The sequence below is a fragment of the Phaenicophaeus curvirostris genome, chromosome 10 (assembly GCF_032191515.1).
Source record: "Phaenicophaeus curvirostris isolate KB17595 chromosome 10, BPBGC_Pcur_1.0, whole genome shotgun sequence".
Taxonomy (NCBI): domain Eukaryota; kingdom Metazoa; phylum Chordata; class Aves; order Cuculiformes; family Cuculidae; genus Phaenicophaeus; species Phaenicophaeus curvirostris.
Window position 1 is genome coordinate 2,551,946 of NC_091401.1, and position 27,484 is coordinate 2,579,429.

At 46.2% G+C, this 27,484-nt stretch overlaps 1 protein-coding gene across 1 annotated transcript in view; it reads right to left on the reverse strand.

Annotated features, from left to right (window-relative positions):
• Window positions 1-12,317: 12,317 nt before the first annotated feature.
• The window catches only part of HS6ST1 (heparan sulfate 6-O-sulfotransferase 1), a 191,869-nt gene continuing 176,702 nt past the window's right edge, over window positions 12,318-27,484 (reverse strand). The window contains exon 2 of the mRNA XM_069864991.1: window positions 12,318-19,111. Within this exon, the coding sequence (XP_069721092.1) occupies window positions 18,403-19,111 (709 nt within the window). The 3' untranslated portion in view covers window positions 12,318-18,402. The remainder of the gene's footprint in view (window positions 19,112-27,484) is intronic.

The window sequence follows — 27,484 nt, forward strand, 5'->3', positions numbered from 1 at the left end:
TGAACCAGGTTCATTTGGTCCGATGCCTTCTAGCTGATCGTGACTATCACAAGAGTGAGCAAAAGTCTTACAGAAAATAATGCAGAAACCCTTGCATAGTTGGAGAATCATTTCCTACCTCCCACTATGGCAGAAAGGACTTGGATTAAAGTCTGTGCTGCTTCTGTATGTGCAGATCAGTCCGAGGGCAGCTGCCGTCTCACATCCCACCCCGAGAAACACTTTTGCCTGGGGAACATTAACACCTAAAGGCTCGTACAAGGCTCTTAAATCAAATGCATGTTTTCAGGACCTTCATTTTGCTCACTGATATAGCTGATGAATTTACTTTATTTTTGAAAGGTGAGCACTGGAAATAGTGTTGTTTTTTTTAATATCCCCTCCTTTTTTGGTAAAGCAACCAAAAGATCACAGTGGGCTCTGTCATAGAAGTACCTGTGATGGTCTGAGTGGTACAGGAGAGCTGAATTGATGCTCTGTCCATGCTTTGAAGCAAATCATCTTGCCTGAGTTCATAGAATCATAGAATAACCAGGTTGGAAGAGACCCACGGGATCATCGAGTCCAACCATTCGTTTGCTTCTGGATAAAGCTACTGGGGAACCAGGTGCAACCCATCTCTTCCTCATCATCAAAGATCTGCCTTGCTTTCCTTCTGCCCACCCTGAGAGCTGGTGCACAAAGAGCCTGTTGCCAGCTCACATCCATGGAAAAATAAACATAGCCGATCAGCTTGTGTTGCTGAACAAAGCCAGAACTGCATTCTAAAAGCAGAAATGGGATCCAAAGGCAATGCCAGCCCCATCAAGCATAAGCTGAATATTTTAACAGCTAGAAGTTGATTTTAAAAGCTCTCCAGCAAAGCCCAGGTATTTTAGAGATGAGGAATGAGATATTAGAAAGCTCTCGGTATAGGGGCCCAACTTTGCAGCCACCTAAAAGCCATCCAGCTTGTTTGCTTATTCATTCATCTACTTAAGGTTGTAAAGCTTAATGCCTATGTAGCAGAAAACAAAGTGGGAAACCGCTCTTCCAAGTCAGCAGCTGCTCAGCACGTTGACTAAAGCCCAGAGCAGGGCGCGCGGAACAGAGACGCTCCAAGAAATCCATCTGCTGCCAGCAAACAGCACAGAATTTGAGGAAGAAGTGAAGTGGTTGCTTTAGGTACTTCTCAGTATCTAAATGATCACTAACTGATTTGAAAATCCTCAAAACAGGCGCATTTTTTTGTTTGCTATGCGTTTCGTATCTCAAGTTGGTCTAGGGAATGACAGGGAAGTTCCCTCTCCATGGATCAGTCTTACTGCATGCAAGACTCATCAGCTTCTGGTACTTTATCAGAACTGATCGAACTGAGGAAAGGCCATTTTCAGGCAGGGAAAAGCGTCCTAACCCATTTAACATGAAAAGATGTCCCTGAGATGGGCAGCTCTAGCAGAATAACTCATCACACCTTACATCTCTGAGAAATTCAGCAAACTAACATAGAAAGCTCGACCTTCCAGTACCTGAAGGGGCTACAAGAAAGCTGGAAAGGGGCTTTTTATAAGGGGACAGAGTGGTAGGACTGGGGACAATGGGCATAATTTCCCTGATCAGGAAACTCAAGGAAAATCCCTTCCGATTACCAGGGTTTACTGCTGACTAGACTTTAAGATCATCGCTAAGATAGATCGCCTTGTGCTTGGAATACATTGAATTTGTTCCTTAGTGGGACCTGGGGCAATGGGGATAAACTGGAGAGGGGCAGATTTAGACTGGACAGAAGGAGGAATTTCTTCACCATGAGGGTGGGGAGGCCCTGGCCCAGGTTGCCCAGGGAAGCTGTGGCTGCCCCATCCCTGGAGGGGTTCAAGGCCAGGCTGGATGGGCCTTGGGCACCTGAGCCAGTGGGAGGTGCCCCTGCCCAGGGCAGGGGGTTGGAATTAGATGGTCTTTAAGGTCCCTTCCAACTGAAACCTTTCTATGATTCTGTTTGACACGCAGATATGCCCCAAAGCCCTGCATTGAGAACTGAAGAAGTAGAGAATATGGAGAACACAAAAACTAGGGAGAATCCATGCTTTCTGGGGACACCACAGATTTTTATCACCCTGCCATTGGTTCTGCTGAAGGCTGAAACCGGCTGTGAATCTACAGGCGTCTGAGGATGGGAACGGGGAGGGGTATCTTCCAAAAACCTGCACCAAGGGCAGCTAATTAATGTCATAGCTACAAGCCCCCATTTTTTCTCTTGAAAGGAAGCACAAAAAATTAAAGAGCAAGAAACAGTCACCACCCTAAAGCACCTACAGAAAGACACCTCCTAAAAACAAACGCTTTCCTGACTTCTTTATTTCCTTCTGCTTTCTTACTTTCTTCGTGTTCGAGCACGATGCAGAGATGAATCTGAGCTACAGCCTTTCAACATAAGCCCAGCACGACCATCGCATTCAAACTCAGACCCCAACTCCCTTCTGTTTGGACCTACGGCTTCCTGACATTGGTGGGAGCGGGCAAGGAGTCCTGTGTCTAGAACACAGCGGGAACCGACAATCCAATAATTGAAGTCGGACTGAAATTTGTAGCCAAGCCACTCTGAAGATAGAAGTCCAAAGCAGAACCAGAAGGGAAAGAATTAATTCATCATCTGATTAGAAAACACCACACAACTTGCTCTAAACAGCCTAGTGGCAGAAGGCGAAGCAACAACATAAAAATACGCAGTACTGAATAGCCAAAATATAATGAGGATGCAAAGAAAACCACTCTTGTTTAAATAATGGACTCACAACTGAAAGCAGATACATTATTTACTTCAACTATTTATGTCTTTTTTGATTCCCTTTTGGCTGTGATTTGCCGTCACTGGTGAGTTACAAGGTTATTAATAACGCAGAGCGATGAATAATGTATCCACAGCCACACCAAATGAATTCTGTCTGTCTGTCTGGCCCTGCGAGTATTTATAAATTCATTACACACGGGGCCTTCTCCGAATGGTAGCTGAGACACGTATACACAGACTACTTCAAACCTATAAAGCAATAAAAATACTCAGTAATTTCCAGTAAAATAGCTAACATAAAAGTACTCGGTTGCTGAATTTGGTTCTAACAGCTGCCACAGAGCCCACCAACTCCCATCTTCTCCTGCGCTTGAAATGGAGTTTCAGGACAACAAAAGAGCTTCTCAGGAATACAGGGAGTGCTTTTCATTTAAAAGCTACTTCCACACACAATGCTTCACGCGAAGCCTGGAGGGAAAAGAACCCCCGTATACATATTTAAAGGCTAGTTCCACACAATGCTATCCAGCTTCAATGTGAAGCCTGGAGGGAAAAGAACCTCCAAAAACATAGCCTAGGGTCATGCTAGAGAGCAGCCCTTAACCCCAGGATCCTCAGCATTTGTATAAAAAGATAAAATCCAATACAGAGAATATTAATTCATGTAAAACCAACATCATGTGACCACATTTACCTCTCCAAAGCCAACATAGAGCGTGCAGTAAGAACAAAAATAGAGACATTCTAGATTTGGAAGGTGAAATTTGGTTTTTAAGAACCCCACTAACCTAGCGCTGTACCGATGCTTTCTATTATCATCATCAAAATATCATATCGTTATTCACCTTCCCTGGAGGTGTTTAAGGGACGGGTGGACGAGGTGCTAAGGGGCATGGTTTAGAGTTTGATAGGAATGGTTGGACTCGATGATCCGGTGGGTCTCTTCCAACCTGGTTATTCTATGATTCTATGAAAACTGTAAATCAATTCCTTCCGAACATCTCACTGTGTGTAAACTGCCCTCACCCACACTCATGCTACAAGCTCAGTGGCAAGGCTTGGAATTTTGCTCCAGGGGCAGGAAGGTAAGAGGGAAGCTTTGAGGCACAGCCTGAAATACAAAATGTCCGGGAGATCCACTCCTTCCCATGGGTGATGCTCCTGCCAGCTTTGGAAGGCATGTTTGAGAACAGTTTTTTCCATCCCAGAAGTGGTTTTTGCACAGAGTGAAATAATTCCTGATGATGTAAATGGCTTTTGGACCAAAGAAGTTTCCAAGAAATACAAACACTTGCCTCAGACTGCTTAGATCAGAACCAAAATCAAATAAACGGGAGAGAAGAGTTTCCTGAAGCTTAGTCTGCGTGACCTGACAGGGTCCTCACGTGGCACGCAGCGACAGCAACTTTCCCAGCAGAGCTGCAGAGAAAACAATCCAACTCCACACCATCCTGTGCACAGCCCCTAAGGCCCCTTCCTCTGACTGCTTCAAAGCTGAACTCTGCCTTTCCATTAAGACTAGGGAAACGAAAGGATTTTCTCAGGCTGTATTTCATAGAATCACAGAACGATTTTGTTGGAAAAGACCTTTGAGATGATGCTCAAGTCCAACCATACCTGCCTGCTACTAGCACAGATCCCCAAGCACCTCACCTGCCTGTCTTTTAACCCCTCCAGGGACGGTGGCTCCACCACCTCTATACATTAGCATCAGACCGCAATGACAAAGGTTTTCAGACGCCCTCAATACGCAGAGGGCTTTAGGATCTGGTTTTTGGTACTGGACCAGCACTTTCTTCCCTCACCAATGGGCCAAGTTCACATGGCTCTGTGTGCTTGAGTACTTTGAGACCAGCTTCTCAGTTGCTCAGCAGCTTATGGATGGGCAGACAGGCTTCCAGACACGTTACTTACTCAAACTACTTTTAAATTTTCTTTTCTTTTTCCCCCTCTCCTTCCTTTTTCTCCCTCCCGGCACGAAGGGCAGGGAGGCAGCCACGCGCGCAGACACCTCACAGCTAACTGTGCGCGATTCCCTCTGGCAGCCCTGTCAGGACCTCAGCTTTTATGTACATGCTGTCACTCTAGACAAGGTTCCTACACCTGTACCAAGGCTCTTCACATTTCAAAACCAACAAATACTCATTACAAATCAAAATCTTTCCCTTTTCCCCTTGCCTTTCCTTTCTCCTTGACCTTCCCTTCCCTCAGCCTGTCCTCATACGGGAGGTGCTCCAGCCCTCGCATCATCCTTGTAGCCTCCTCTGGGCCCGTTCCAACAGCTCCATCTCCTTCTTCTGTTGAGGATTCCAGAACTGGACACAATACTCCAGATGGGGTCTCACAAGAGAGGGACAGAGGGGCAGAATCCCCTCCCTTGCCCTGCTGGCCACGCTGCTCTGGATGCAGCCCAGGACACGGTTGGTTTCTGGGCTGTGAGCACACGTTGCTGGCTCACATCGAGCTTTTCATCCACCAGCCCCCCAAGTCCTTCTCCGCAGGACTGCTCTCAATCACATCATCCCCCATCATGTATTGAAATCAAGGATTGCCCCGACCCAGGTGCAGGACCTTGCACTTGACCCTGTTGAACCTCATGAGATTCACACAGCCCCACTTCTCCAGCCTGTGAGATAAACCAGAACTCATTGTTTTCTGTGTACAGCTGCCTGTGAAGCTCCAAGCTGCAGTTTCAGCTCTTTGCTTGTGTGCAAGAATTATAACCTGACAAAGGTTTTACTCAAAAAACCCCGTTATTCTGTGCACTTACAAAAACCTCACCTCATAATACAGAAAGTTTTTTTTGGGGGGGGAGAAAGAATCTGGATACGATAATAAATCTGATGAGCCAGAAATTCTAGGATCAAAGAGAACTTCATTATATTAGGAGAAATGACTAATTAACTCGTGATAAAAATCTCGTGAGTCACGCACCCTAATGGAGTTTGAGAGTTCAGCCTTCCCCATCAGAGCCATCAAATCATCGTCCCCTCAAAAATTACGGCTCATCCCGTGCTCTGTAGATGAGAGAAGTGTGATAGATTAATTGGGTACTTAAAGAATAATTTTGAGGAGGATTTTATTTTTTTTTTTTTATTTTTACACGCTCCACTAGGCCATTTCCAGAAATACCAAAGAAAAAACTTTTGAAGTCAGTAACACTTTTTGGAGACTAACCGCAGATCTGACAAGAGCGAGTCTTATTTATTCATAATGAGACAAGCTGGTGGCTCCTCACACTCCGAACAAGGAGGAACTCCTCCTCTTACCCTTTGCTAATGCACTGATTAGTCAGGAGTGAGGTAGAATGAGTTCTACTTTCCATGATTTGAACCACAGCTCCCTGAGGCAGGGGGGCTCCTTGGTTCTGTGTTTTTAGGACACAATGGGAGCCCATTTGATGAACCAAGATACAGATGCTGCAACATTTCAAAGTAATAAGAAATGTGAAAACCCGTGACATTTATTATGTATTTAAAAAAAACCCAGACAAGACTGGTCTTTTTCATTGTTTTTTTTTGTTTCAAGCCAGAAGCTCCACAGAGCAGAGAAACAACAGTGTTCTTAAATGAGAAAAACCCTGCTCCTGTGTCAGTGTTTGGAGCAAGCTTCCTCGCAATTCTTTATTACCACAAGTCACCATTTTAACAACATGAAGCAAAATGAAGAACTACAATAGGAAGAATTATTTAGCTTATCCCCAAACTACTCATATCTAAATGGAAGCTACCTGATGCGGCTGACGAGTTTGACGTGCCTGCAGATATCAAGCCAGGAGGGAGATCAAGATAGAGTGAGGGTGAGAAGTCATGCCAATTAATCAAGATGACCTTTCCATTCGTTACATCACAGAGCAGCGTCTCTGCCAGCAGGCTACCAGTCTGCTTGGGCATATTTCCAATTAGTGGTAGATATTAACTGTTTTACAAACAGCGTTGCAGAACGTCTAGAGCACAGCTACTGCGGACACTGCTCAGCTGCTGCTCCTCACTGCTCCATCCTGAATCGTGATCATAGAATAGTTTGGGTTGGAAGGGACATTAAAGATCATCTAGTTAAAGCACTTCTATGGAAGGCAGAATCCTCTTCAGACTTATTAGAGAATGACATGAACAACATCAGCTGGGCTGACAGCTTCAGCTGCTGAAGGGCATCATTGGACCACAGGCAACCCATGCCACAACTGCCCTGTTTGGCCACCACTGAGGACCTCCCTACATTTTTTACCCTGTGAGATGTGCTACTGCCTTTGCGTGCAAAGCACACGGAGGACACAAACGGTTCCATCCTATGGTTCCATCCTATGGTTCCAGTGTCCTTCGCTGCCTTGCTAGTAGGGTACACGCAGCCACTCACCAAAACAGAGTCCAGCAGGCAGACTGACAGCTGAAACGGCCTCCACGTTACAAAAATATCCCAAAGAAGAAAGAAAAAGCCTGAGTATTTGTTCACATTGACTGCTGCTTCCAGAAGGCTACAGATTCCTCTCTCCAAGGAGGACCATGCAGAAGTAGAGATAATGCTATGCCCATCAGGGTCTACAACCAGCACCCTGGCTCCTAAATTTCTATTCCTTCCTTCAACAAGCTTTCCAAGTGAGGAGAACAACCATTTGCTTACAACAGGATTCAGAAATGAATGCATGAAAACACAAACCCGTTGTGACGCTAACATTATAACTAGGTTATTATCAAGAGATTTCTCTACAAACAGGACCACTGCCTCTACTCCCACCCCTGAAAGGATGGAGTATCGGTATTTTAGCTGCTACAGGAGGCTAAACTGCCCTCAGAACAATAACCACGCTCCTGAATGCTTTGCTATTACTCCCCGCCTGATCTTGACCAAAACCAAAGAAGCTTTAGCAGACTCACAGTGCATCTCTCGTTCCAGAGGGTCAGGCCATCCTTTCGGTTGTACTTCATGGATGAGAAGCTCCACACGACCTGGCAGCGTGTGCTCACAACCCAGAGAGCCAACCATATCCCGGGCTGCAGCAGAAGAAGCGTGAGCAGCAGGGTGAGGGAGGGGATTCTGCACCTTTACTCTGGTGAGACCCCAGCAGGAGCCCTGCACCCAGGCCTGGAGCCCTCAGCACAGGAAAGACATAGAGCTGCTGGAACGAGTCAAGAAGGAAACATGAAGATGATCTGAGGATCAGAGCACCTCCCATACAAGGACAGGCTGAGAGACTTGGGGTTGTTCAGCCTGAAGAAGAAGAAGCTCCAAAGAGACCTCATAACAGCCTCCCAGCACTTAAAGGAGGCTCCAGGAAAGCTAGGGTGGGGCTCTTGATGAGGGAGGGCAGGGATTGGATGAGGGGTAATGGTTTTCAGCTGACAGAGGGTAGATTGAGATGAGATCTTAGGCAGAAATGTTTTCCTGTGAGGGTGGGGAGGCCCTGGCCCAGGTTGCCCAGGGAAGCTGTGGCTGCTCCATCCCTGGAGGGGTTCAAGGCCAGGCTGGATGGGACTTGGAGCCCCTGATCCAGTGGGAGGTGTCCCTGCCCAGGGCAGGGGTGGAACTGGGTGGGCTTTAAGGTCTCTTCCAACCCAAACTCTTCTATGATTCTAAGTTTCTCTCCCTCTGGTACGGTTATCAAGACCCAGGTTCTCCAGCCTGGGAGCAAAGTCCCTATCAACTATCCCAGAACCCAGCACTGATCTTTAATATTTCCAGTAACGCAAATGGTTTGATCACACATTAACCTGGTAAAACGTAGCAGCCTACAAGAAGTTGTGGCTAATCGGCATCAGTTCATAAATTCTCATCTGGCACCAAAATATTTGAGATTAAGGAAACAAAAGAAAACATCAGGAGAAGCGTGTCCTGATGGAGGCTCTTGTCGTATGCAGAACATCTGAGCACTCGCTAATTTGGCTGCAAGCTCTTGTTCAGAGAACAATGTCTGGCAATAATAATGCGATCCCAAAGAAAGGGATCGATGGGGAAGTTATTTACTTTCTCACAAAGCCTGTATGAGTTATGCATGTTGTCATTGCCTATGCCAGAAGATTGATGATTGATTGCCGCGTATTAATTTCAGAATCAGATATCCAGCTCGAATTAGCTGGATTAGGCCACATGGAATTTCTTTACTATCTACAGCACAACTGAGCGCAACATTTGGTTTAAGTCAACTGAAAGAAGGAGCTTTCAAGCTGAATCCAGCAAGAACTAGAATATATTGAAGCAGCACAAATTAAAGATTTATTATTTATCACTATTACTCATTTATTGTGCAAACTTCTGGAATCCATAACCACAGACAGAACAGAATTATTAGTGTTGAGAGCAAAATAGATAAATAACAGTTTGTTAGACATCTGCAAAGCACTACTATTGCTCATCTACTCCCAGCTCCTGGAGGACAGGAATTCAACTTTTTCCTTGTGTTGCTGGCTGGATGTGGATTTAGAAGTTTTGATATCTCAGTTCTGCAGCTCCCTGTGCAAGGGGCACAAGCTCCCTGATTAAAATATTCCATGTTCTCCATCACTGGGGACAAACCTGTGCAGCAGGATTTGGGAGCAGGCAAAAGAAAGGCAGGGACAGGAAAGCAGTCAGGGAGAAAAAAAAAAAAGCTTTTGAGAAGAGTAACATTGATGAGAGAAATGAGGAAAATCATGTTAGAATCATAGAACAGTTCAGGTTGGAAGGGATCTCAAAGATCATCCAGTTCCATCTCTGCCCTGGGCAGGGACACCTCCCACTGGATCAGGCTGCCCAAGGCATCCAACCTGGCCTTGAACCCTCCAGGGATGGGGCAGCCACAGCTTCCCTGGGCAACCTGGGCCAGGGCCTCCCCACCCTCATCATAAAGAAATTCCTCCTCACGTCTAGCCTAAATCTGCCCCTCTCCAGTTTATCCCCATTGCCCCCTGTCCTATCACCACCAGCCTTTGTGAACAGTCCCTTCCCAGCTTTCTTGTAGCCCCTTCAGATGCTGGAAGCTGCTCTAAGGTCTCCTCGGAGCCTTCTCTTCTCCAGGCTGAACAACCCCAACTCTCTCAGCCAGTCCTCATATGGGAGGTGCTCCAGCCCTCGGATCATCCTTGTAGCCTCCTCTGGGCCCGTTCCAACAGCTCCATCTCCCTCTTATGTTGAGGATTCCAGCACTGGACACAATACTCCAGATGAGGTCTCACAAGAGAGGGACAGAGGGGCAGAATCCCCTCCCTCACCCTGCTGGCCACGCTGCTCTGGATGCAGCCCAGGACATGGTTGGTTTCTGGGCTGTGAGCACATGTTGCTGGTTCACGTTGAGCTTCAGCACCCCAAGTCCTTCTTCACAGGGTCACAGGGCTTCTCTAAATCCCCTCATCCTGTATTGATACTGGGGATTGCCCTGACCCAGGTGTAGGACCTTGCACTTAGCCCTGTTGAACCTCATGAGGTTCTCCCAGCCCCACTTCTCCAGCCTGTCCAGGTCCCTCTGGATGACATCCCGTCCTTCTCAGTGTGTTAGGAGAAGAACTTCTAAGCTCTAAGAAACAGCAGCACACAACAAAGCAATTGAATATGCTACAGTATGGTCTGATTAATATTAATAGAGACTGAAGATTTAATTAATTTCAGGCTTACAGATAATACCTGCACAGTTTGCACATGTCTGGTTTCTTTTCCAAGCCACTTTCTCCCCAGATCAATTAAAGCAGCGCGAAGCCCTCCTCACTCGCCATCTGACTGCTTCAACAGACACGCAGCAGCGCTCTATTAAATACTGCTCAATTCATGAATATTTCATTGTCACTGCTTTTAATTTGAAGTTTATGAAATAATAACTACAGTAAAGCTCAAACCACTGTCCCATTAAGCCTACTATATATATATTTTTTTTCTGTTGGACTATGTGTATGAAGGTGCCTTGGTTTCCCCCTGCAGCAGAGGCTCTGAGCTGCTGTGTCCATATCATTCATGAACATTTTCAGCTGTAGAATGTCCAGAATTTTATTTTTATCTGTAGATAAACTTATTTCCACCCCTATTGCAGGCGCCACTGATTTACTGCATCACAAAGTGTTCTAAACCCTGCCCACTAGTTAAAAAAAAAACAAAGAAAAAAGCAGCTATTGCCAGACACACATTTAATTATGCAAGAACCTCCACCCCTCTCTCTGCTGGCTGTTAGAGGCTTCTCAGCCTTGTGTGGACCCTCAATCAAATCCCTAACAACGAAGAAAGGAACCCTTACGCTTTACAGGGTGAAAGCAGACTCTGCCTTTCCTTCTCCTGGAGACAGAGGTAAGAAAGATGTTATTAAAGAGTTAAGGTAACTCCAACATGAGTGTGTGACACAGAGAAAGGAAACAGACCTCTGAGGAGCTCAGCATCACCTCCTCCAACGTGGGAATGTCAGGATGAGCTTTTTGGGTCACCTGGGGGGGCAGGGTAGCAGCAGGATGGGAAGGAGGGAGCTTCCCAGTTAACTTGCGGCTGCACATCCCCCAGGGGCACTGCTGGATGGTGTAAAACGACCAAATAGAACGTGAACGCCCTGGACTTAAACAGAAAGAAACCAACCAACCATCAGTGTGACCACAGCTCCAGCAAGAAAACACCAAACTGGAGGCTCTCCCCTCATTTTTTAAATTTCCTCGCTTCTTTTAACCCTCCTTCAGCATCTTTCAACCCCTTTCTCCTTCCCACACCAGTTCTTGCAGCAGAAGCAGCCCTCCTTCCACCTGCTTGCTAGCCCTCCTCCCTCCTTTTCCTGGAGGCTTCCAGCATGGAGCGAGAGAAGAACCACGTGAAAGATGGTGCAGAAAGACCAAATGGAAATATTTTGCCTGAACAGATGTTGTGTGCGAGTATGGTTCAGGCTTGTGAGAAAGGAAAGTAAAGGAGGAGAAAACCAGTGCTCTCAAAGCACAGGACTGCATCCTGTAGGTCAAGCCATGTCCTTTTCCAGGACACAACCAGCCCCTGGTGCTCCAAGCCACTGAACCATAGAATCATAGAATCATAGAATCACTATGTTGGAAAAGACCTCTGAAAAAGACCTCTGAAAAGACCATTGAATCCAACCATCCCCATCTGCCACTAAATCATATCCTTAAGTGCCTCATCTATCTGTCTTTTAAATACCTCTAGGGAAGGTGACTCCATCACCTCCCTGGGCAGCCTCTGATAGTGCCCGAGAACCCTTTCAGTGAAGAAATTTTTCCTGATATCCATTCTGAACCTCCTTTGGTGGAGCTCAAGGCCATTCCCTCTCGTCCTGTCCCCTGTCCCTTGGGAGAAGAGCCCAGCTCCCTCCTCCCCACAACCTCCTTTCAGGGAGTTGGAGAGAGCAATGAGGTCTCCCCTCAGCCTCCTTTTGGGAGGCTTAAAGTGTTTCTGTCATGCTGGCTCAAATGTAACAGTAGGAATAAACAGGCTGCAGCTTCTGCTTGGATATTTCTGTGTTAGGAGCCTGTTTTTTTAGCAGAAAACAAATATTCTCCATCAACTCCACTGGCAGCTTCGTCCCTCTGCTAAGGAAGGCAAGATATCACATCGACACAGCATCCAAAGGCCAACGCAAGGACAACACATCCACGCCAGATGCTCAGTTTTAGGGTTTATTTCATCTGCTAACATTCATTCTTGATCTAGACAAAAACAATTAGATGATTTTTATTTTTTTTTAATCCAATTATTCTTGTGGAAGGAAAGAGAAAACATTTTAACACTTTTTGTAAGATGCTATAAATAAATATATAAAGCTTTAGGTGTTACTTGGCTCAAGTTAAACAGTTGTCTTTTATTTGTTGTTGGTTTTTACGTTTCTGAAGTGGAAAAAAAAGTGCAAACCATACACATTCAGCCCAATGGAACGACTCCAGCCACAATCACTTTCAGAGAAGCTGAATCTGTTTGATCTACAATATGGAAGATGGAAGGCGGGTTGGAGGGGACAGTGGCTTTTTTTTTACCCTCAGTCACACAACTCCTAGAAGATAAGAACTGAGTTCCTTGGTATGTAAAGCACACAAGAAATCGGAGAGGAAGAAAAGTCCTGCCTGCATTGTCCTTCCCCTTCCCCGTGCAGCAGAGAGGGAGGAAGAGACAGTCTAAGGAAAAGCTCAGACAGAAACAAATGACGGTGAAAAATAGAATCAGATAGCAGGAGGGATGGTGAGAAATCCTGTGGCTGCTGCGTGCTTGCCTGGCAGACTACACACAAACACAGAGGAGCTTCACATCGAGAGAGGGCAGGGAGTTTTGTCTTCTCCTTATGAAAAAAAAAAAAGATGAAAAGGGGCAATAAAAATAAGTTAAATCATATTCCAATATGTACAAAACAAGTCATGCTCAGTAAACCATTTGAATATAAAATTATTCATTATAGTACAACTCTCCCAATCCAGTCTGCAGAATTGACACCTGGGGGAAAACAGGGAGGGGGACTCCGGGGCTTTGAGGGATGAGACAGACTCATTTGCAAATCTTGGTGGGTTTTTTCAGCTTGCATGGCTAAACACTACAGAGAAAACCACCTGCAGCTAGGATGATACAGGCTTTGATACCCACGTGCTTATCAGGGCTGCATTCAGAGCTCCTGCAGACGGGGCAAAGCCAAAGAGCCGCAGCCGCAGCTCCGCGCTCGCTGCCTTCCCCGACCTGCTGCTGACTGACCTGCGCTTTAACGGCTCAGCTCTGCTGCTCATCAGGATCCTGCGGTCGCATCCGCCACCGCAACACGAACTGCTAATATTAGTGAAAACAAGAACCAAAAGAGAAGGCGGCCAGCCCTGTGATTTGAAGCCAGCGGATAGCGAGTCGCAACGCAAGCTTTAGACCTGGACATACAACGTTGAGCATAGTCGGTGCTGAGAATTCCTCATTTTTGTGACAGTTGGAAAATTCTACGGGCTAGGAGGAGGTCCGAGTAACTGTAAATGCCAGTGGGAGGCTAGAGAAGCTTTTAACCACAGGATACAAATGTCACTCATCACCTCCTGTCGCTGTTCCATGGTCTCTGAAGGGACCTGAGGGGCTCAGAGTGAAAACTTCCTAACCGACCCGTGTCCATACTGCCCTGTGGCAGCCCCTCCGCCTTGCTCATCTCCTGGGCCTGGGAGAGAGGATTCAAATGCCTATTGGGAACTTCCTTACGCTGCTCCCATCGCCATTCCCATTTTGTAAGCAACTGAGGGACTGTGGGGTACAAACCCTTCAACCTAACGTGCTCCCCATTTATTCCAACACATTGGGCACATTCAGACAAGACAGAAAGTCACATCAATACTTTGTTGAGAGGGTTTCTCTTGAGCACTTTGAGCCTAAAGACAGGCTGGGTCTGCAACCTTGTCAGCCAAGCCTGCATTTTGTGACAGGGCTGTGGGACAAGGTGGCATCTCGCTGTCCAGGAGACTCTGGAGCAGGAGGCAAACTCCTTCAATAGAGCTAGCTGGGATGAGACAAATAATACAAAGTTCTCTTCAGCAGCAACACCCACCAAGCAGTGAAGTTAAGACCGTTCCGGTGACTGAAAGCAAAAGAGATCTTAGCAGTGTGTCCTGGCCTGTCCAACTTCTCAAAGTCTGCTGTGAAAACCCACACTGAGAGCATCACTCTCACTTGCAGATACACAAGGGTCAGCACAGCGTAAGATGGCAAGGAGCCATCATCTTTGCCCCGGTACCAGGTAGCTGCCAGTCCAAAATGCTCCCTCACACCAATAGCTCTGACTGGATGAATCTTTAGAAACGCCTAACGCAGCCCCAGCTTTTGTAGAGGCTTTTCACAAGCTGCCCCTGGAGCCACAGCAGAAACACTGTGTGATGGACAAACATCTGACTAGGTAGTAGCTGAATTTAAGGGGAACCATCTCACCAGCTCCAGCAGACCGGTCACAAGCAGCCACCTGTCCTCGCTGCACCCAGCACTCACCTATCCTGACCTGGATTGTGATGCATTGACGGGCTCCCAGAAGAAACTTTTAATGCAGTGAAGAAGGTCTCAGTGCGGCTGGAAGTCACCAGAAAAACATTTCAGAAGAAAGGGGCAAGTATTGAACGAGAATCTGGACGCTGCTTCTGCCGGAGTGCCTTAAAGCCGTTGTTCTCCGTTCATTTTAAAATTACACATACATTTTTTATGTTACAGTAGCATCAAATAATGTCCTAAAAATAAAAAAAATTGTACCACGTCAAACGGTAGTATATAGAAATCACAAAACTACATTCACATTATGTTAAAAAAGTTCCCTTGAACCCCTTAAAGGAAGAAAATAGTGCCAAGTACGTCCTGCAGCCCTTGCTCCGGCACACGGCCCTTCCGATCAATTAAAGCAGCCACAAGCAAAGCAGCACAGCAGCCAGGGTGAGCAATGGCTTTTGGGTCATTCTCTTCATTTGTGACACTCAGAATCTCTTTCAAAGTGCCCCGTGCTTCTCCTGCCTCGGAGCACCTCTTTGCAGAGCACAAATTTGATTTGAATCTAGGAATTTCACAGAATCACTGAATGGTTTGGGTTGGAAAGGACCATGAAGGTCATCTGGTCCAATCCCCTGCAGTGAGCAGAGACACCTTCAACCCCACCAGGTTGCTCAGAGCCCCATCCAGCCTGACCTTGAAGGTTTCCAGGGATGTGGCAGCCACTACCTCTCTGGACAACCTGGGCCAGCGTTTCGCCACCACTTCTGCCTCAGGGCTACGCTGAGCTCGGTTCCTCCTTGTGTGGGATGAAGCGGAACTGTTAACGTGACAGTTTTCAAGATATAGTTTCATTTCTTTTTCTTGTTACTGTAATACATTACGAATAAAATGTTGGAACAGGTCTTCCACTGGCATGCTTCAGGGTCAAAGGCCGTCCCTGATTTAGAGAACCCTGCAGATCTGTTAAAATCCCGCTGGTTACTCGGAGCCCATAATGCAGAAACAGCTCGGGCCCACTAATATTATCAGTTCTAATCACATACAGTGCTGCTTCCTATCACCCTTTGGTGGATGAGAGCAGAATTTGGCCTTCAGTACAGAACGGCTGACAGGAATCGGTGCTGGCTTGCACAGAGCTGCACCTCGACCAGGGATGAGCTGCAGCAACCACCGCTGCGTCCGGATCCGTAACACAGAACGCACAGAGAGAAGCCTTGGGGGAAAGCTGGAAACTCTGCATATAAAACAGGTGCTTTTTATATCCTGTGTGCTAGTTTTGTGGGTAAACAGCCTGTAAAATAGCATTTTTAAAATATAAATGTTTTCTTTAGTTACAGCAAGACATAAAAGTGCTGGGAACAAGCAGACATAGCTCCTCCCGGTCTTGGAATTCAGAGATGAGCAAATGGGTTTGTAATACCTGCTGCCCCCAAGCCAACGACTAAATATTGCTTCATTTGCTTCCCACTTTTCAGCTAGGAAGAAATACTTGTAGCCAGGCTACATGGCCCCGGGAACAGGGGCTGTTGGGTGGCAGAAACACTGATCGAACCTTACGGACAGTGGCCGTGCGAGCAAACACCGGCACCAGCCGAACACACGGGTAACAACGTGCTCGTAGACAGCATGTGCTCGGGCAGCTGGCAGCACCAGGATGCAGACCTGCTCAAAATCCAGCCAAACTCAACAGGAAAGGCACCTTTTGACTTCGGCAGGCGTCACATCGGGGCTGTAACAGGGCTGTATTTGGGCCCAAAGTGCTGTTTATATTTTCTGTTCTTAGGTGTTTAGTCATCTTCACTCTTCTGGAGAACACCCCCTCCAAAAGCAAGGTGCATCCCCCTAGGGTGAACACAGAAGGAACAAGGCAGCTCCTCCTTTGCAAAACTCAGTCTGAATTTGAAACTGTTGGAAACAGAGGCAGAGAGAGAATTAAAATACAAACCAAGCGGCGCTTCTGTGGGTTCGTGTGATGGGAAAGGGGCACTGTACAAACGACATGCTGAAGTCGAATGCATCAGCTCTCTGCCTCTCCTCCAGCGATTTCAATGCCACATTTGATCTGCAGTTAACACAACCTTTGAAAAAATCACATCATATTCCATTTGGTTCATAGTTTACAGTAAACAATAGCTGGTTCAGGTCTTACAAGCTGAGTAATAACGGGGTGAGACACGGAACAGGCAGAAACTGCTTCATTTCCATGCTTCCAGCCAAACAAAGAAGTGCTTGCAACAGCAAGAAAATAAGCCATACTTTAATTTGGTGAGTGGGAAGAGGAATTAGAGAAGTCATTGTTGTTCTATGACTCAAAAGTCAGTAAGCAAAACCTCGTTAGACTGTCACCACACTAGAGGATTAAACTTACATGAGCCCCTAAAAAACAGCATTGAAAGAGTTCTGCTTTGAAAGTGGTCTGAGACTAAAAAAACATCATCCATGATTCTCCTTTCCAGTTTTATGAACAGGGCTTGTTCATTTAAAGGAAGAGCTGCAGAACAGGCACTCTGCCAAAAGACAATGTGCATTGTCTCATAATTAATTCAGACTCATAGTCAGAAATTTTCACAGCTCTGGAAGAGAGCCCCATCCTCTTCCCACTTACATCAGCTGTAGTGACTTCACTGGAAGCAGGCTGATGCCCGTTATCTCTGGATAAAAGCAAGTAAAATGAACTGAAAAAACCACAGATGCGGGTATGTCTGTATGCTTGTTCTAGTTCAGGATTTCACATAGCAACAAACAAAACAAAATCACCCCCTCACCATGCTCTCATTAACGACTGGGTGTTTGCAGGGCCTTCCCTGGAACTCATCATGCAGATTTACAAGGGAGCATTGCTATTTAAAGTCTTCTTCCTTTTTTTTAAGTATGGAGGAGAGGGTTTCCACGTGCTCTTAACACATAATACTGGCGACGGCGTGAGTGGCAGTTGTGTAGGGTGACAGGATGGCATGTGAGTGCATGTTTGAGCCTATGTGGAACTTGCTTGGCTTTTAACTTGTTTTGAGACCTGCCTGTGAAACAAATCTGGGAGCTCGGGGCATGAATTCCCGGTGATGTTTGTGATGAAGTTGTGTATGCCTATGGGACACCAGTGCGAGGTACCAGAACCGCTGTGCTAAGTACATATCCCGGGCCAGAGTCAATTGGCTTTAATGTTTCTCATCCTCTGATGTTTTTATTCTTCTTTTGGTTTTTTTATGGCACTCTACTTTCTGGCAACGGCTGCTGGCTGAAACGAAGCGACCACCCTCGTGCTCGGGTTCCCACCTGACAGGACAGTGCATCCTCAACTTAGTCACTGTTATCGTTTACTTACAAGCAACGCAATTCCCTTCCCACCTCCAAAACACCCACGGAAGAAAACCTCCATTTCCTTGCTTTTTAATTCTGTATCTTTGTATCATTATGCTCAGGAGATAAACAGGTCCTAAAAAATCCTACGTCTGCTATTTGTGTTTGAATTGCAAGGATAAGAAACATTCTTTTGTATTTGGCCGTACGAGTGGGCAACTGCATTTGTGCATGTTTTACCTCCGCATTATAATGTTGACCCTTTTAAAATTTTTATGTATTTATTTTTTTTTTAAGAATCTTATCGGTCTTGTAAGAAACAGTAAAAAGACCCTATGCTTAAGGAAGCAATCTATCTTCTGTTTTACAGACTTGCTTTTAAATAAAATACCTCTTGTTGTTTTTGTAATTTTACTTCCATGATCTTTCATATGGAAACCCTAGAACATCATTAATACAAAAGTCTGCCTAGGCTACCACTTCTCTATAATATGGCTCATGTAGTCCTCAGTGGGCAAGCGTCCTTGCTCTTCGGTCTCTTCCTTGGGAAGTGCTTCGTTGGACCGGTGAAGAAGCCTCTCTTCCCGATTCTTTATCCTCTGCTCCATCCTCTCTAGCTGCCGTTTGTACTGGTAGCGCTGTTGGAAGAGGTCCTTTGCATAGTCATAGAGCTGCATGTCCAAGTCATTGAGCTCCTCGATCCTCCGGATGGTGTCGTTGTCCACCTCCACCCCTCCTGCCCTGGTACTGTTGTACTGCATAAAGGGCCGGATGAATTTCAGATTAAAAGTTCTCTCAAACAGGTACTGAGTCTTTCTCTGGAACTCTGTCAGGCCAAAGAAGGCCATGTCTTTGAGGTTCTTTTTCGCGCTCTCCAGCAGGATCTGTGCTCGCTTGTTCTCCGGGATGAAAGACATGTTGTAGCAGCCAACCAAGCTCAAGTCAGCCAACATCCTCACTTGGCGGTTGTTGGCCAGGTTATACGGGCAATCCATGAACTCCTGCAGCGTGCAGCCCGACCAGTCCGTGCCTTCGTAGCACGACGGCAGCTCTTCAGGAGTTGGTGTCCTGCCGTCACACATGTGCAAGGAGGTCTTCCAAGTAGCTCCTCGTTGGACGTGGCGCCATTCGCTGAGGTAACGAGATACGGGGTCTCTCAGCAGCGTGATGTAGTAAAATTTTCTACAAGAAGAAGAGAAAATAAAGTAAATACTCTGCTTGCAACAAGGAAGATGTTTGGCAATCTGAGACCTAGTGCGGATATCAAAAAGACGAGAGTAAATCAACACCACAGAATTCATTGCACTGTGCTCTTGGCTTATTTTCTTCCAGAAATATCTCATGCACAGCAGTTTGTGCAACATTAGAACCATGTTTCCCTTTCTCATCACCCACCTTTTTTGTCTAGTAGTAACGCTTTCACTGGGACATCCATTTCTAGCAACTGTTCTGAGTGCTATGTCAGAACAAATCATCGAGATTCAACTGATCTACCAGCTTCAGAGAACAACTGTGACTTTAGGGGACTGCCTGGCCTTTCACACAACCACGCGCCCTCCGAGTCTGCCAGGGCTTGCTCTGCAGGGCAGCCAAGCGACTGCTCGGTTTATGAGCTGGGCCTATCAACATCTCTTCATGCAGATGCTGGCCAGGACACCTACTGCTTGATTGATCCGGCTGTCGAGCCAAAAGGTGTGAGCCAGCACCGAGTAGCAGGGTAACACCGCAGGAATATAAGTGAAAAATAACGGGAAATCAGGAATGCAATATGCTTTGTAGAAAGAGAAGGTGTGACTTGACAACCAGCAATAACAGCAATAGTTCATTCTCATTTCAGGTAATCTGCTATCAATTCGAACAAACTTGAGACCCGCCTCTATTACGTGAGACGAAAAAGGGTGAAAAAGCCAGACAGCCAGGAGGAACACACATGGAGACACAGGGCATTCTTCCTGCTCCAAGTAGAATGAAATCTGCAACAATATAAACTCTCCCTTGCACTGAAAACACGATCTTGTACAGAGAGAGCCTCCAGCTCCAGCGCACCTCAACCCTAGAGGAAGTTTTGGGATTGACAAGAACGGCAGTCAGCAACAGTTCTCCCAGACAGAGGGAAGGGGCCTTTTTATCCCCTAGCTTTCAGCAGCCTGGGACCGTGGTGTCTCTTGAGTGTTTCTAGAACAAGGAAATGCCTTCTCTAGTAGATAAAGCCAGGGGGAATTCAATCCACATGGGCTCCCACGAACGCGGTCACCTAGCTTTGACAGGGTAACGCACGCCTGCTACTGAGAGAGTTCATACAGGGGTGGTGGTGGACTCATTTCCCCACCAGAAACGCATCTTTGGAATGCTGCTACGATTCACTGTCCTGCCGACATGGCCTAGGAATGCTCAACATGATGGTCATTATGGGCACTGCACAGGTTTTTGAGGAAAAAAGAAGAAAAGTAAAAAAAATCTGCTTTGGTGGATATTAACACACCCATATGTTCCTAACACCTTCAGGATAATCCTTCCTAGCAGTAACCAAAATTACCGCAGTAAGAGTAATTTAATTTTAAGAGAATACATCAAAACCACTGATGGGGCAGTCTGATTTTAAGGAATGTTTGTTTTCTTTGCTTTCCCAATGTATTATTAACTTGCTGAAGGGTTGCTCAAAAGCAGCACAATTTTGGCTTTCCCACAATGGCAACGCGTGTCCACTCCGGCTTCAACTCCTCTCCTGCTTTCTGCCTTCAGGATTAGGGTTGGTAAAAACATTTGCTATTTTTGGAAGCTTTTCCATCTCTCTCGGTAGCAGGGGTATCGCGCTGTCTAGTGATACTGTCTAGTGCTGTCTGTGTACAGGGAGAGGGGAGAAAGAAGAGCGCGTAAGAGAAACATTTCCCTTCAATTTACCTCTTTTTCCCCTCATTTACATGGCAGCCTGTGATGGTTCAGCTACCCAGACTGAGATGCAGCTATGATTTATACAGACAGTGCTAAGAATACTCTAACAGATGGGGATGAAATATGACAGTGGAAGGAAAAGGAAAGCAGTGACGAATGCCAGATGCTCAAGCAACAGACAGTGATACTAAACACTACCAGCATTTTATGACTTGTCAACTATAGTGGACTTTTAATTTACACCAATGTAACCCAAAGGTTGCATTTTTGCCTGAAGCAGGATGAAGACAATTATTATTACAGATGCAACTAGAAGTTTCGCCTAAGATCATGGACTCATTTGTGAGGTATCCAAACTCAGGAGGAGCCGATTCTTGTCCAAACTTGCAGCCTATAAAAGTCTGGGTAGGGAAAAAAGAAGAATTAGTACCCGCATTGTGTAGACAGGGGAACCACAAATACTAGGAGACCTTATTGCAGCCTTTCAGTACTTAAAGGGGGCTGATAAGAAAGATGGGAAATTTTTTTAAACTAGATATCAGGAAGAAATTTGTTCCGCTGAGGGTGGTGGAACAGTGGTCCAGGGTGCCCAGAGAGGTGGCGGCTGCCCCATCCCTGGAAACATTCAAGGTCAGGCTGGACGGGGCTCTGAGCAACCTGATGGAGTTGAAGGCGTCCCGGCTCACTGCAGGGGGGTTGGGCTGGATGAGCTTCACGGTCCCTTCCAACCCAAACCATTCGATGATTACATGATGTGCAGAAAGTCAAATGGGTGTCTGTGACAGAGCTGCCATGGATCCCATTCCTGTAAGGCTGTGTCCAGTTTGTCTTTTCTCTCTCTCTCTGTTCAAATTTTAGGAATTCATCAATAAACCAGACAAATAAATATCACACAAAGCTTCTAGGGGCCATTGAAACAGAGACAGCTTCAACGTGACATGGATTGAAAAATGTTCAAGAAGTGTTTCTTTCTTCATCCCTGCGCTACAAGAGCTATTATTATCTTAGCTGAGGCAATATACTGGTAAATATTTTACAATGAGTGATCTCTCTCTAAGATTCATCTCAATGAATAGAAAGCAGAGGAAAACAGGTTCAATTGTTTTGGAATTATACTGAATTTGATATGCTGCTTTCCAAGTCTGTCAGACAGAAAAGTGCTTGAAGGAGGGAATCTGGTCTCCTAATGTGGAGACAAGGTATATCTTTGGGAAGAGGAATACAGGCATCAGAAGGTACTTTAGGCACTGGAATACAGGCCCCTGGAGGTACTTTCAGAAGTTGTCACCCAAAAAAGCATGAATGAGAAACTGTTTTAAAAACCAAAGAGAGACTGCAACACAGAATAACAGTTTAAACAGCCTGAGCTGAGGCCACCATTGACACACTGAAAGTTGTGCTCCCAAACCTGCATTTAGCTTTCTAGAAGGATTTCGATTTCAGAGCTGCAGATCCCCTCAGCTCTCAGGAAAGTGAACTGCACACCTTTAGGATGAGAGAGGCCTCAGGAACCAGAGAGCCGAGCCACTTTGATCCGAGATGAATGACCACGGAAGAATTTAGCCGAGGTACTTAAGATACTGAAGTTTCCATTCTCAGACTGTAACTTGGGGATTGTCTTTAAGTTCAGAGGAAAGTTAGACATTTCTCTAAAGCATCATCCATTAGCAGCATCAATATTAACACCATGAGCTAGAGAGGCGGGGGAACTTCGTGCCAGCACGGCTGAGAACACAGGCAGTGCCGCTTGTCAGCAGTGCCTTGAAATTTGTGAGGAGCCACATGACCGCTACGTTCTCTTTTGTCACCAGAGATAAAATAAACCCATAAAATACATGCAGCTCTGAGCACCTTTCCTTTCAGCACGATGCCCCAGACAACTACTTAACTACAGTTTTCCTGAAGGTTCTTCTTCTAGGCCAGATGGTTCCACTCAACACGGCCTCACAGAAAAACCCAAACAGTCGTGCGGTGCCTGGTCTCACTGGCCTTCCCACAGCTAACAAGTTTGGGGAAGAAAATGGACATTCTGGTTAGTAAGCTATTTCTTTTCTTTTCCTTCCTCTGCAAAGCTGGACAGGGGACAAGACAAGAGGGAATGGCCTCAAGCTCCACCAGGGGAGGTTTAGGCTGGACATTGGGAAAAATTTTTCATGGAAAGGGTCATTGGTCCTTGGCAGAGGCTGCCCAGGGAGGGGGTTGAGTCACCTTCCCTGGAGGAGTTTAAGGGACGGGTGGACGAGGTGCTGAGGGACATGGGTTAGTGACTGATGGGAATGGTTGGACTCGATGATTCGGTGGGTCTCTTCCAACCTGGTGGTTCTATGATTCTACGATTCTATATTCTCTCTGCATTACGGCACTACTGCTCTTGAAGGTTCCCTTCTACATATCCAGGGAGTTGTGACCCCCAGGAGGACGAAGAAAAGCTGAAGCTTAAGTCCCATCTCTGCCTTTCCTTCCATTACAGTCCCTGGCGGACCCTGTATGAAAATCCACCTGAAGCTCCTTGGGGTACCTGCAGCTCGAGCATCACAACGGGGATCTGCGCGCGGGCTGGGCAGTCGTGTCTGAGGGAGGAACCGCTACCATGTTTATTAAACAGAGCAAAATGAAATCATGCTTTTGATAAACAACCCTGTATTAGAACTGATGTCTCCGGGAGGAAGAAAATCCAGCATCAGAAAGGAAGGGCTATCTTGCAGTTGGAACACAGAGGAAACTCGAGTGTAAGTGCCCCTTCTGTCAAAATTAGCCTACGTGCCCCAGACAGATCTCTCCCTCTGCCTCCGTTTCCCTTGCGCGAAGGGCTGACAATGGCTCCTTTGTCCATTTTGGCAATTCAAAACATAACATCTTTCGGAGCAGGAACCGTCTCCTCCAATGATTATGCAAAGCCCCTGTTCCAGCGTGGATTGAGGTCAGAGGACAATAGTTAACTGGAGGCATATTTTCATGACACAGGCGTCAGGGGCACTGCTGCCCTACACAATTCCCATCCCGGACCTCTCCTTCCCATTCTCACACAGCAGCACAAAGCAGCCTCAGTTTTGCCAGCGGACTTTATTTTTGCAGGGCCATGCTGCAAATGCAGTCACTGAGGAGATCTGGGATAAAAATAACCCTTTCTTGCAGACACGAGGGAGTGGCTGAAGCCCCCTTTTAGTAATATTCTGCCTTAATTCCTGCCAGCAGGTTCCTCAGCTAATGAAGGGGAAATGAAACCCTTCTTCCTCTAAAAACCAATTCCTTCTCTTTTGCTATTAACCAGTCAACATAATTCTGATGAAGTGACAGACTCTAAATATGGTGCTATTATCTCCCGTCAGTTCATTTCCATTTATTCTTTCCTACACTCCTATTCGATGCACCCTTCTTATTTCCCACCAGTGGTCTCTCAAACCTGCCAAGAACTGCTTATTTGACTGTACAATCCCCTATTCTTCCCCGTGATTAAATGCCTGCCTCCCACACAGCCAAAATGTCTTATTTTTTACTTCTACGGGTTATTCACTGAGCTTTCAAGCATCCCTCACACGGAAAGCAAAATCTATAACAAGTTCTTCTTGACTACTGTGGTGGCCTTCCATCAGATAAAGGATAGCCACCTCCAATCTTATGTGCTTCATCCTGCCTGCCAGGAGGGGGAAGGGGAAGGAAGCTGCATAGGTCAGCTTCAACCACATAACCCCAATCTGTCAGAGCAACATGCCCTCAGGCTGCAATTTTTCTGCTGCTAAAGAAAAAGAGATAATAAAAACATCTTTCTGTGTCCTTGCTGAATTAACTGAACACTGTGTCTGCCAGCTTGCAGGAAGGAGAAACACCGTTTTGTTTAAAAGAATCATAGAATAACCAGGTTGGAAGAGACCCATCGGATCATCGAGTCCAACCATTCCTATCAAACACTGAACCATGTCCCTCAGCACCTAGAAGTAGTAACCTCAAATCTGTGGCTGATTGAAGGCACCTTTGCAAGCCAGGCCCATTACTGTGCACTCCTCAGATCATTAGTGAGGGTCCCTGTTCAGTTTGGACCGGTTCTCACTGTAAATAGCTTAACACTAGAATATCTGGGGATTTTGCATGTCACCAGTGACGTGAAACCCCTGCTGTTAGTCTGCAGGGACCAAGAAAAGAAGCAGAGCAGTCAGCAACCTAATGCGATCACTGCAATCCTCACCTGACAGAGACAACTAAAGGGGTTATTGGCAACGGTTATCTCCACTGGAAGAGAACCGCGTACTCCAAAGGAGCAGTTCCAGCAATGACTTACAGGGAAATAATAAGCAAAGGTGAGTCACATGGCTCTAAGGATGGATGAGCTGGGAATGTGGCAGATGAAAGCTTATAAGGAATTTGTATTCTCATTATAAAGTCATCCAACTCAATCACCCTGCAGTAAGCAGGGACATCTTCAACTCCATCAGGTTGCTCAGAGCCCCATCCAAGCTGACCTGGAATGTTTCCAGGGATGGAGCATTCACCACTTCTCTGGGCAACCTGGGCCAGTGTTTCATAACCCTCAGCATAACAAATTTCTTCCTGGTAGCTAGTCTAAATCTCTCCCTGTTTCAGTTTAAAACCATTACCCATCACACACATACTGGCATACCACCACTATACCAAGCCCTGCTTACCGTCTTTAGAGCTCAAACTTGGGAAGACTCCACATTATTTCCCTTTTTGCTCTACAGTTAGATTTCATGCATAATAAAACATACTCTCCGTTAGAGACTGGAATTTAATATATGTACAATGATTACTTCCTTTGGTAGCAAATAGCCCTAATTTTCCTCAGTCTGTTTCCTCTCATCTGGTGTTGATTTAGACTCTTCCTGCATTTCACACACAATAAACTCTTCATCCCTCTAAAAGTTATAGAAAATGAAAGAAAACCCCAAACAAAGAAACAAGCAGTCAAGTCTCTTCTGTCTCCTAAGCCTCTCCAAAAGCCAAGAAACTTCTCAGCGGAGCCAATCCTCTGGTACTGAGGCTGCGTAAATACCTACACTGCTGTTTTCCTTCCCCAGTAAGGGAGGGGGTGTCTTTCCAGCTCGCTTAGATAACGGGTTTGTTTTGTGCAGTTGTGTTTGTTTCGCCTAATGGTCTCTGCTCTTGGGACTCTGCTGCATTAAATGATGGGAGGAACCACTGCGCAGGCTCTGCTCACCCTCCAGCTCGTCACTTGGGGACTCTTCCCAGGGTGTGATGTCCTGACGCGGTGATCCCTGGGCCGTGCTGCCGAGAGCCCGCTGAGAGCTAACCCCCACAACCAGCTCTCCAGCTGCCTCAGCAGCTGGGGCAGAAGAGAATACTCAAACTGGCGTGTTTCTCTTCCAAATGGAAGAATTTAACTCTCACAGAGTCTCTCAGATGGATGCAATCCAAAGCACAGGTTTCTAAATACACAAGGGTGGGGTTCAGCAGACGAAACTGGGAGTTTCAGTCCAGCTACCCCTTCTCGTAAAGGGAGCACAGTTGAAGGGAGGCTGCACCCTTGCGATTCAGCTGCATTTTTGAGAGTTTAAGCAAAAAGCTGCTGTATGAATCCCTGCCTGTGTGTGGTTGTTCCAGAAACCACTTGCCTGCTTCTCCTTATCTCAGGTACCGGCAAAGAGGAATCCCATGTGTCACACAGCTCCAAGAAACCACTAATAACTGATCTACAAACCCAGCTCCTGTTAAAGCAGTGGGGGAGTAAGAAGGGTTGTTCTTCCAGGTTAGCTTAAATGCAGTTTCATACAAACATACATTCCCCCATTCCCCAAAAAGGGGTTTCAAAGCAGATTCCAGAGTCTGTGGAAGATCCTGGCCTTGCAGCCTGGTATCTTGGTGCCTGCAGGGTGCTCAGAGCTTTGGATCCTCACTGACATGACATGTCTAACTCCCTGTGGACCACAGAATGCACTGCAGGCACCTGCAGTACCTAAAAAAAGAGCATTTTTCATAGCTGGCAGCATTGGTATGCCTTTGGGGCAGCAGACTTACCTGCTGCCCTTCCAGTTCACTGTTACTGCCCAGGAGGACCGCAGTTGGACTAGATGATTGTTGAAGGTCCCTTCCAATTGAACTGATCTACCCTATCCTATTCTAAAACACCCTTGAGGAAGAACAGATTAAAAATGGAAATACAGAGTCAACTCTAATTCCAGCAGCTACAATACTGGCTGAAGGTGTAAGTGGAGCTGTACCAGATTTCAGAGTGTAAATGAACCTTAGATCACTTAAGGTCTAGTCTTTTGGATTTAAACAGCTGTAGAGCCAGAATCTATTACATATTTCTATTTTATAATAGGAATTAAAATGTGTTACACTTATTAAATATGCACTTTAAAATACCAGTACTATTTAACCCTGAATTAACAAAATCATTTAATCATGAGGGGTTTTGAATGCTCCACAATCCTGGTGATGAAGCCTTTCATCACTCGGTGAATGGTTACGGCGCGGTGCCCGCCAGGGAGCGTGAAGCTTGCGCGGGAGCGTACCTGTGTGCACCTAACACACCGCTTCTTTCTTGCAGAGGCAGAGAAAATATAACAGAAGCTGACAGGGAGGAAGGAGACAAAAGAGCAAGCAGCAGCTCAGGCGTTTCAGAGGAATAACCAACCCTCCACCCTTCACTCAGAACAACTTAAAACAAAAGCTCTCCTTTTGGTG